The sequence below is a fragment of the Xenopus tropicalis genome, chromosome 8 (assembly GCF_000004195.4).
Source record: "Xenopus tropicalis strain Nigerian chromosome 8, UCB_Xtro_10.0, whole genome shotgun sequence".
Taxonomy (NCBI): Eukaryota; Metazoa; Chordata; class Amphibia; order Anura; family Pipidae; genus Xenopus; species Xenopus tropicalis.
The window spans coordinates 69,262,807-69,274,552 of NC_030684.2; the positions used below are offsets into that span (position 1 = coordinate 69,262,807).

Below are 11,746 nucleotides of genomic sequence, written 5' to 3' on the forward strand. Positions count from 1 at the left end.
TCACTGGGGTGCCAAATGTTCGGCTCCCCCAGTGATAATAATTACTTCCTTGATAATTAGGGATGGTGCTTCTGTTAGCAGAAAACTGGCCAAGTCTAGAGTATCTCTTAGCAAGCACTACAGAGCAATTGCATTCCTTCTTCTTTCTTATTTTGCGCAGGTACACATGCAGAGTAGGGTGAAAAGTCGAGCTTTTAACAAAAAATATGAAAAGAAGAAGAGGGTAGCTTTGCGGTGCTTGCTAAGAAGTACCAGGCAAATTATCATAGTCACTTAAGTTGGATCTAGAACTGATGTACTTATTGTGACTTGTGTATTAATGGGTTAGACTGTTTATGAGCATCAGCTATGTCATTTGTGATATTTCCCTCTTAATAACCAATTGGTAAGAATGACTCAAACAGCTCCAAGCAGAAATAACAACCTGCTGTATTTGTTATTAGCCATGTAGACACACTACATGTGTCAGGCAGAGCTCTTTCTTAAGTGTACAAAGTGCAAGGCATTATGGAAATAAACACCCTCCCATAGAACACAAACCTTCCCCCAACAAAACCTCTTAAAGTGACCGTGCCAAATTAATGTCCTTAGTAAGTCCATTATAGTTCATTAATGAATCCATCACAGTTGTGCTCTTTCAAAGTCGATGTCCAACAGGTAAGCCATATCATAATACCATTTTTTCATTAGCTCCTGTACCATACTACAAATAAGACAGTGTTACCTTACACAGCAGAAGTTCCATGATGCTTTTTAGGACTAGCGGGCCATTAATACCTGAAGGAAGAGGAGAAATGTCAGAGCTTATATGGACAATTACCAAAAATTATAAAAAAAAAACCTTTTGGACTATTGTGGGCATTCATACCTTTAGGTTTGCTACATTCCAACTTTCCTATCCATTGGGTTTCCCTCTGAAGCTATAGTTTACCCCAACTGCCTCCTCTTGGTGGTCTCTTAACCACCTCCAACACTTTTCATCTTAGTGGGTCATATTATGTTTGACTTCAAAAAAATGTCTTGATGCTGGGGTATCGTTATGTGTATCAGGCTTATAGTTTCTAATGGCATTCTTATGTCCCTTTATGCTTGTCTTAACTGCTTTTAATACTTTTGCCCACATAGAGCAGGGATATTTCAGCATGTAAACTACATATGTGCTTGTGCATGTAGCAAATGTTTTTATGGGTATTTCTATGCTCTTAGTAATAAACCTATGAAACAGTGTAGGAAAGAAGAAATGTGTGTTAGGTTAATAAACTGTTATATATGATATATAGCTGGTAAATAGATGGTAAAATATATTTGTTTCAGTTTTTGGACTTTTTTTTTTTTTTTGCTTCTTTCTAAAGCCTATTGAACACCCGGTTCGTACAAATCATATTCCACGACAAATTCCAGAGCAATCATTTTTTACTAAACCATTACCTGGGATCGTCATGGGTGGAATCCTTCCATTTGGTTGCATTTTTATTCAGCTGTTCTTCATTCTCAATAGTATTTGGTAAGTTTTAGTTTTTGGTTTCTCCCTTTGGCTTTTTGCAGTTTTGATGAGCCAAGTAGTATAATTTAAAAAATATGATAATGCTGTATGATAGTATTAAATATTTAGTGTTCACGTGTAGTCTAAAATATGCAGACAGTATAGATACAAAATCAAGTATATTTTTATTTTTAAATATGCTCACAGCATGTACACTATGGTTGCATTGTTGTTGTGTACAGGTGTTTGAGCACACGATGCTGCAGGGCTACAGCCTCCAGAATGACAGAAGCTAACCTTATTGTTGACGCTGGAAGCTGGAGTTTTGCAACAGTGGCACAGAATTTTTCTTAATTGGATTTGGCATGCACCAGTGATCAAACTACATCTGACTACCTGTCTTTTGGATGTAAGAAGCAGAATGAGGTATAAGGCAGGCAGGGTTGGCCAGACCAGATTAAGATCTCCCACTGGTATAGAAACTGGCATTTCAGAAGATTCTGTTAAGTAAGCAGAGCCACCAAGCAGTCTGTCAGACCTGCAATCCTTTTTAAAATTTGTACTTAATATGAAAAGGCTGTGTGTGAGGTGAAAAATGTCAGGCACCTCCATTGTGTCTGAGGTGCAAAAATGTCAGGCACCTCCGTTGAGTTACCTTTTTAAGGTAATCTAGCATGTATATATGGCTTTGGTTTGTGTGTCTGCTCAATGAATCCTATGATCCCAGTCCAGGGGGCAGCCCGTAATATTTAAAATTGCAATTTTCTATTTAGGATTACCCAGTGGCACATACTATGGAAAAAAGGTATATTTTTATGAAAATAGTTTATTTGGATGAAGCAAGTGTTTTACATATTGGCTGTTTTATTCAATGTATTTTTAAAGAGACCTGCAACAATTGGGTATAATTTTCCTTTAAAAAAAATTTCGGCTAAAACCTACGAAAGAATAGATTCTTATTTGTGTATAAGGTGCCAGCATATTACACACCTTTTGCAGAAAATATTTTATTCTGCTCTAGCTGCATTTTATCTAAAAAAAAGTTGGTTATAAAGTTGGTTATAAAGTGCAATGGTTATAAAGTTACATAGAGGCTGCATATTTTGTGGCCTCCTGTATCCAATTTATCCTGGCGTAGTGTGCCAGCATATTTCACACATATTACACAGAAAATGTAATTTTAAGCAACATTCCAGTATAAATTATTTTAGTGGTTTTAAAGTTGTGTGTCAATTTAATTGCTATTGAAAGCTTTATTTGACCCGACTGTTAAATTCTTTGCACTTTATAACCATTGATTTTAATGTTTATTTGAATGTTGCTTCAAATCTAATCTTTTGTTGTACAAAAAAATGTTTTTGAGTGAAAGACTCATTTAAAGTGGACCTGTCACCCACAAATAAAAAGCTGTATAATAAAAGCCCCTTTCAAATTAATCATGTAACCCAAAATCATTTTTTTATTAACACATCTATACCCATTATAAAAGCATTTAAAAGTCCCAGCTGTCAATCATATATTGCCTGACCCGGGCAGACAGTCACTTTCAATTCAGAACTTCTTAGATGTCACTGCGCTCCTCTTATTCCCCCTCCTTCCTTACCATCTAATTTTGTAACCAGTGCATGAATATGGGTATCAGGTCCCCACATACTGGCACAGAAACAAGATTTTGGCAGGATGCAGAGCTTGCCTTAAAGGCAGTGTCCACAAAATGGAACCTTGTATATTGTAGGGTGACACTATAGGTGTCGATGTGAAGTGAATCTGTCCCATTTTGCTTTGGCAAAAAATTTGCAAACCAGGCAAAAAATTGGCAAAACGTCAAATGTTGTGTATAAAAAAATGTAAAAAATTTGCACGCAACTTTTTTTTGGCGCACAGTTAATGTTTCCATGGCAAATTTTTGCGCCCGTTCTGAGAAATGCCCAAATTTGCAGTGAATTCATACCTGAGGAACAATTTCACTACTTATAGGTCACATTGGTATGAAAGGTCGTTACATAGAGGCTGCATATTTTGTGGCCTCCCGTATCCAATTTATCCTGGCGTAGCGTGCTTGGTATAAAGGCTTTGGAAAGATTAAATTACTTTTGTACTTGTAATAACATAGCACTCATGCAGTCATGCTCACCAAAACTCTAGGACACATCAGGATTATTATAAAAATTAAATACTTTATTGAATAACTGCTGACATTTAGCAGTTATTCTGTAAATTTATACAATAAAAGACTTTTGAAAAAAATCCCCCAAGTTGCAATTTGCTCCAGCTAAACCTTAAGAGTATCTCTAAACTACAGCAATTAATAAGTCTTCCCAGGGTTTTAGCTCTGTTTAGTGTCACCCTACAATATACCATCATCCACAATATTCTGAAACTCTGGTCACACATGTAGTGTTCTGTATGGCACCTTTCTGCAGTCACATGTATGAACTGTTAATGTCTGTGCATATTCCTGTTACATTGCAGTGATATAAACAATGCATTCTACTTTACCACCCATTGTACCTTTATAGATTAGTGACTATTCCTTTGAAACTTACCACCTATCTTATTACAATTAGTAATAATTAGTACTGATGTGACATTCTTTGTTTCATAGGTCTCATCAAATGATTAGTACTGATGTGTCATTCTTTGTTTCATAGGTCTCATCAAATGTACTATATGTTTGGCTTCCTGTTTCTGGTATTCATAATACTTCTAATCACTTGCTCAGAGGCTACCGTTTTGCTGTGTTATTTTCATCTGTGTGCAGAGGTACCTGCATTATGTTTCAATGTAGTAAACTGCATATTGACAAAAGAGAAGTGAGACGCATGTAAATTAGAAACAGAAGCAAATTATTTGTGTGTTTATCAATATATAACACACTTATGTTATATATCGATATACACCCAAATAATTTACTTAATTAAAATCTTATAAATTGCACTTATTAAAGACTTAAAAAATTCTTTTTTTTTTTTTTTTTTTTTGGACATTTTGCCAATAAAATTAAGAAAATGCCACATTTAAATCACTAAGTGTCATTGTTATCCTGTAAAAGATATTCTTATAAATGGTGCTTAGTGGAGTCATCAGTTATAATCAGTGCTTAGTGATGCCCCCCTATCCTTTTTAAAACATGAGGATATAGGAGTTCCAACTAACATAAAAAAGCATTTGGTCTTTAGCCTAATGCATTCAGGTAGTCATGGAACTCCTCTTGACTCATAATATCCTTATATACCGAATTAAGGCACACCTATTTTAAAATATATCATATATTTAGAGGAGATATAATGAAGAAATAATAAATATTGGTTTAAAAACCTAGTAAATCGCCCAAATATTTGGGAAGATGTATTACTCCTTCACAACCTATTGAATCTTTAAATAACTATAAAAAGGTTTGTCTCGAAAATTGGAAGTTAAATCAGTTTTTTAATTATCTATTCAGATTATAGTTGTTACTGGAAATTGGTGGAATATATTTCTGTTTCCTATTGTCCTAAATGTAATGAAGATAAGGTTAAAGTATTCTTTTGGTCTTGTCTCATTATTTCTTAACAACGGGGTAATTAAAGGATTATCTCTCCCATAAAAAATAAAATAAACCTTCAACCTAAGGTTGCCGATTAGCTGTATTGGATGATATCTTTTTAGAAGATTTGGTTTATAAACATAATCAGAAAATTGATAGTTTATATATTTTTTTCAATTCAATAAAAATATTAAGGAAGTAACATCTTCTTTAAGTCAATTGAGTCTACAGGAAGAACTTTGGATTTTAAAAATAAGAACTTGGATGTCTTTGATTCTCTAAAAAAAACGAAAAGTTTAATCATCTAGGATTTAAGAAGGTTCTTTGTTCCCCGGTGTCAAACATCTATGTAGATTTATTTACAAAGTATATTCTGTTTACTTGATAGATTGTCTGCCCTTTAAATATATATTATTATTCTCTTCAGTCTTGCTTGTTTGGCAGCTTATTTCTGTATTAGTAATATACATGTATTAATAATGTCCTGTGTATTTGAAAATGGTTAATGATTTTTTCAGCATTTTGGTCCTCCATCCGAGTAAAGGTTTGCCTGTTATGAAGGGCACAAATATGTGACTGTAATAGTAATGGATTAACATCAATAAATTGTTGCTAGCTTTTTAGAATTTCTAAGTGCTGTTCTTATTTCTTTCACTATCTCTCTCGCACTCTGGCACATTTAAATAAGTAGCTTTTTTAGTTAGTACTACCAGCTCACAATAGTAAGGTAAAACTGCTTATGTATTGTTGATCCTACTGACCTACCTTTCTTAATGCAGGATTACCATTGGTGGTGGAGATCATTTTTAACAAGTGGCTTTACTGCAGTTTATCTTTTTATATATGCAGTTCATTATTTTTTCTCCAAACTGCAAATCACAGGAACTGCCAGCACTATTTTGTACTTCGGGTACACTATGATCATGTTCTTAATTTTTTTCCTATTTACAGGTAGGTAACAATTAATCAAGTATTCCAAGCATTCCAGTTTGAGCTCTTTTCAAAACTTTGTATCTCTATTGTTGCTTTTGTGGTTCAGTAAGTTAAAGAAGAAGTAAAGGTGATAAACCAAGTTAGCTTTATCAGAAAGGTCTATGTATGGCCTATGTGTGCCATAAGCACTTACAGAAAAGCTGCACTCTGAGTCCTCTATCAAAAGAAACACATGATTTCTTTCCTTCTTTTATGTAAACATGTTCTTCGGTATCAGACTTCCTCTTCTTTAGGGCTCCTTTAGGTTTGGGGCATGAGTCTGCGCAGCTCTCTCCTCTCCCCCTACCTTTTTTTGATCAGATGTTTAAGTTAGGACTATTTATACTATATAGACTGTTAAGAGGACTGGCCATGCCAGTTTATACCTTGACATACCCCTTTGCCTAAAAAGTACAAATATGGTCAAAGGCCAACAAAAAATATTTGATGGCAATGAAATCTGAACGAAAAGACAAGGGGCAACTAGTATGAAAAAAGAACTGGTTTGAACATACAAGTTATAGTAATGGTTCAGGTCTTCCAATTTGTGCACAGGAGATCCCCATCTTGGATTTTGTTAGGAATGTCAGTGACACTCACATGTTCATTGTGCTCTGAGCAGCTGTTGAGAAGTTAAGCTTAGTGGTGTCAAGAAGAAAGTGAGGTTCTCCTGTCCTAGAATCTGATGCCATACGGCTGATGATTAAATTCTGATATAAATTGCACTGGTTTCTCAGCTGCCTTGTAATGTGAATCTGAATTAATTACTAATCAGTCCTATATTGTGATGTTTATATTCTATATATACACAGTATATTGTGAGTTGGTCTCTAAGCGGGTGCAGTGAATTAGCAAAACGGAATATGGGGCTACTGGGGGCATATTTGGAGGCACAGATCTTCCCTGCTAAAGGGCTGTGGTTGCCTTGGACTGGTACAGAAGCCCAAACCATAAGGGAACTCATTTTCTATTGGTCAGTAGAAACGTCATGTATGAAAAAAATGATTAAGCATTTGTCCAGTTTAGTGTGTGATTTTTTTAAATAATAGTGAAAGGTACATTTTAAGGGGCACCTGGTGTCAACCATTACAATTTACAGTGAAGAACGGCATTGCATTCATCCCATTTCAAGTAGAGGTATCGGACCCCTTATCCAGAAACCCATTATCCAGAAAGTTCCGAATTATGGAAAGGCCATCTCCAATAGACTCCATTTTAATCAAATAATTCACATTTTTAAAATTTTTTAGAGATTTCTTTTTCTCTGTAATAATAAAACAGTACCTTGTACTTGATCCCAACTAAGATATAATTAATCCTTATTGGGGGTAGAACAATCCTATTGGGTTTAATTACTATTTAAATAATTTTATTAGTAGACTTAAGGTAGGAGATGCAAATTATGGAAAGACCCCTTATCCAGAAAACCCTAGGTCCCAAGCATTCTGGATAAGGGGTCCCATACCTGTACCAGTTAAGCTTCTCTGGTGGCCTGGTCAGCACTGGAAGACATTAAATGTTGTTGCTTCCATTTATAATTATCGTTTCCTCAGTGACTTTTATTATTGTTGAATACGTTAATTTTAGTGCACCTTTGTCTCATGTTGAGTATATAAGTACATCCACTGGCGTATGGAGGATGCTTTGACCAACTCTGCTCTTATATAATTATATATAATCTTTTTTTTTTAACAAGAAAAAACACGACCTACAAAGAGGGTGGAGTATAACTGTAAAACAAAGCATTATAAACCTTTTCCAACAGTTTAACTCTTCTCACCTTGATTGGAAAAATAAAAGGAAAATAAAAACATGTATAGTCTCTCTTTAAATAATTCAACCAGGTTTTTCACATTTAACATAAAGAGCTAAAGATTCCTTCTTTTTTTTTATGTGCATGGGATCAGTTTGCCGTTATCTACCCAAAGTGTCCTTGCTTAGCACACAATAGGAAGATGTCCTTCATGTTTTTTTTTTTGTTCAGTCCGTCCTTGGTATCGTTCAGCAGGCTCATTCTATTAAAGGAAGCAAGCTGGTTACAGTTGCTGTGACTACTGGGCCTTTTTTAGAAACATGGTAAATATTTGCTTATGCAGAGGATTTCTGCCTTTCAAATGGGGTTGTACAATTGCCCTGCCTTTTGCGCAACAGAATCTGCTACTTAATGAAAAGAAAATTGCTTTCTGTCCTCTGTTAAATTTAGAGAGACTGTTGTTAATATGCTTGTATTACATGCTAAAAGCACGTTCTGATGTGGAATATGAGTTCCTGGTGTAGACTGCAAGAAAAGCAAATGCATTCAAGAACCAGAGTATTTAATTTTTTCCATTCGAAATAAACAGGACCACAACCAGTGCTCTGATGATTTTGTCCAACCTGCCCAATTAATATCTGTCCAGTTTTCACCCAGATATCATTCAGGGAGGCCTGTCAGTGAAGCCAATAAGCTGTTGTCTCGGTCTGCAGCTGCTGGCAACCGAGTCAGAAGACTTTGTTGGCTTGTGTAAGTCCAGCTAACCATATCTAGATTACAAATTTAGTTCAATATTCAAGTGAAATGAAACAGTCTTCAAAAATGTGTATTGAAACTTGTTTTAATCCGCAGTGTTTCTAAGTATTTTTTTTCTTCCCTTCAGGAACCATTGGATTTTTTGCTTGCTACTGGTTTGTAAAAAAGATCTACAGTGTGGTAAAAGTGGATTAATACAGCTTTCTATGCAACGGCAGCGTGATTATGTTTCCCACACATTCCTTCAACATTGCTTTTGTCTGAAGACATGAGATAAATGCAGCTATTGTTTGAATGGCACAAAATAAAGAATATTTTAGCTGAGAAAAGCAATTCAGATAATTTTGTTTAGAATATAATGTCATATTCCGCAATTCAATTTTATACTGTGTCACTGGTGACATGTAGAAAGTTTGGAAATGATACCATAATGGAAAAAATAAAGCATTGGGCAGTCTATATACAGGTAATACTGATGGTCATCCAAAGCTATCGTGCCTTTCAGTTGCTAACGTACATTTTAAGCTCATTCTTGTTCAATCAGCACAGAGCATATATGTGTATTTTTTTTTTTAATTTTACAGTACTCAGAATATAAACATAAGGGACTTTCTGTACTTAGTTCTCAATATGAACTGTGATACTGCATTTTGTAGATTGGAAAGTACAGCATGCTTCTATAGAGCAAAATATATGGCATGAATATTAAGATTTGCCTACTTCTTGGGTTTGCTGGTAGGACTCAAGACTTCCCTATCAAATATATTGATCTTTAGACAATGATATAGGAAACATTGTGTCCCTCGCCAACTATTTTCCCATGCCTCATAGTTGTTTGTTGACTTTTTATTTTCTATAGGTACAAAGTGAATTGTAGATATCTGTTTTAGAAATCCATAGCAATGGCTTGCATAATGGCCAACTCTGAAATCCTTTCTGCATGTATGGTGCTTTATGTAATTGCAACCAAAGATTTCTCTTTGTTTTTCTTTTTAGTTAGTGGGGTTCATTTACTACATTTAACGGATGTTAAATTATCAGGGAATGCTTTGCAGCACCACAAGATGTGTTTCCCCATGGTGGCAATAGGGTTGATCTGCAGAATGCATTGTGTGCTATACACCCTAATGTTTATTATGTTTTTCCGTGGATGACCTACTAATTCTGACATCAATGCAAGATGAACAGTGCTGACTCTTAGGCATGGATAACACAGTTACTGCAAGACAAACCTAGGTAGCATGTTCAAACTATACTGTCATGTTAAGGACCCTAGCAAAGTGTTGAGCACAGCATTACGTTTTCAGACTCATTAATGTATGTAGAACATGTTGTAGAGATTATTTTGTAATGTAAATGTTAGTTATTTGTTTAAATTATGTTATTTTTATTGTTTAACAAAACAAGGTTGTGCTAAATTTTCAATGCTGTTTGCAAAATCATTTTACACTATACAGCTCCTAATGTTTTTGTCTAGAATGTTTAATTATTTAATTTTTCTATAGGACCTTAAAGCCTGTCAATCAAAATAAAAAATGCTATCTCATATTATTTTACTGTTGAATTTTTTAGAGAAATAAACACAGAGAGTAGATTATATTGATGTGTTTTAGATGATTTTAGATAAATACAGAACTGGCATATAGCTATTGTAAGTAAATGATATACAAAAGATATCTTTATCTATCTTTATTTCAGAAAAGGTAATGGAATGCATTTCATATCTCCATGTGATGAAGTTTATATGATATTTCTCTTTCATTATCAGGGGGACACAGGCACTGGAGGGTTAACTTCACCTTCCGGGAGGACAGGACACTAAAAGTACAAGAGTCTTGACAGCCCTCCCAGGGGGCCAGCCCATCTCTCCTCCGCAGGCTACACCCCCTCTGGGAGGCTGTCACCACCCAGTTCTTTTAGTGTCCTCATGGGAGGTGGACACAGCTCCCCTTAGGGGAGCCATTTATTTAATATCCTTTATTATTTTTTATTATTTACTTGTCTAAATATGTTTTGTTTCCACAGCACTGGGGCAGCAATCACGATTCAGTCCCCAGTTGGAGCTGCACAGAATGGGCAGGAGCTACGGCTCAGTCCCATCTGCTCCTTTGGGGGGACTGCGGGTGGCAGCCGCAGGCTGGTTTTCAGCGCCCTGCTTGAGGTGGCCCAACACCACCCCCCCCCCCCCCCCCCGTGAACCCTTTTGCGGGTCGCGGGAGCGCGCGTCGCGGGTGCGCGCGTCGCGGGAGCGCGCATCGCGGGACCGCGCATCGCATACATGTGCACGCACTGTTTCTGCCGCTCTCCCGACTGGCTGTCGGGCCCTGCTGGTGCTGCGCACAACTGGTTCAGCACAGTGCTGTGGGGGTCTGTCTGGTTCAGTCTGGTGTCATTTGCTATCTAACACGTCTCTCCGCCCACTTGTCAGCCATTGGCCCTGACTTCGCGCCTTCCTTGGAGCTGGCTTCCGGTGGAACCTGGGTTTTCGCGCCAGACTCAGACTTCCTCCTTCTCTTCCGTTGCCTGTCGGCTTCTGCTGCACAACTCCTTCTTCTTTGCTCCGGATCTCTCCTCCCCAGGCTACAGAGCAGGTCCTCCTGCACCAGAACAGAATCCAGGCCAGTATCCTCTTGGGCTCCTTCTCTATCTCTCCTAAATTAAAAAAAAAAAAAAAAAATTTTTTTCTCTTCCTTTCTCTCTCCCTTTCCGCACCCATGGCAGACCCCACAAGGGAAGGTCCTAAGTTGCGCTCCACGCAGACTTCCACCAAGGCGCAGGTCTCCTTCCTTGCATGCGCCCGTTGTCGCGCCAGGCTTCCATCTGGGCACTCGGAGCCTCTCTGCACTACCTGCTCGCACCCGCCTCCTCAGCCAGTCCCCGCCCCCACAGACAACTCAGGTTCTTCTGCTCCCATACCAGAACCTCCCTGGGCTCGAGAGCTTGCACTCTCAATGTCTTCCCTACAGGGTCTGGCTAGGCTCCCTGACACCTTAGACAAATTTCTTACCCAGCTTACCTCCCAACCCCCTACCTTGGGTGTTTTGGGCAAACGTAAGACTCCCGGCATTCCTGCTCTTCTGCACTCCGACGAGGAGTCAGAACCTGCAGAGGAGGGACAGATCACAGAGGATTCTTCGGAGGAGGAGCCCCCTCAAGAGATCGAGGTTGCTCCTTCCGATATGGATAGCCTGGTTGAGGCCGTCTTATCAGCCCTCCAGGTCTCTCCTCCCACCGCTTCAGATCCCTCCACGGA

General features: G+C 37.5%; 1 protein-coding gene across 1 annotated transcript in view; it reads left to right on the forward strand.

The window, feature by feature from the left end:
* LOC100489507 (transmembrane 9 superfamily member 2) overlaps window positions 1–10,090 on the forward strand; it is a 37,291-nt gene extending 27,201 nt beyond the window's left edge. Inside the window, exons 14-17 of the mRNA XM_002932627.5 lie at window positions 1,353–1,504; window positions 4,135–4,246; window positions 5,792–5,963; window positions 8,621–10,090. Coding sequence (XP_002932673.2) covers window positions 1,353–1,504; window positions 4,135–4,246; window positions 5,792–5,963; window positions 8,621–8,688 — 504 coding nt within the window. The 3' untranslated portion in view covers window positions 8,689–10,090. The remainder of the gene's footprint in view (window positions 1–1,352; window positions 1,505–4,134; window positions 4,247–5,791; window positions 5,964–8,620) is intronic.
* Window positions 10,091–11,746: the final 1,656 nt, after the last annotated feature.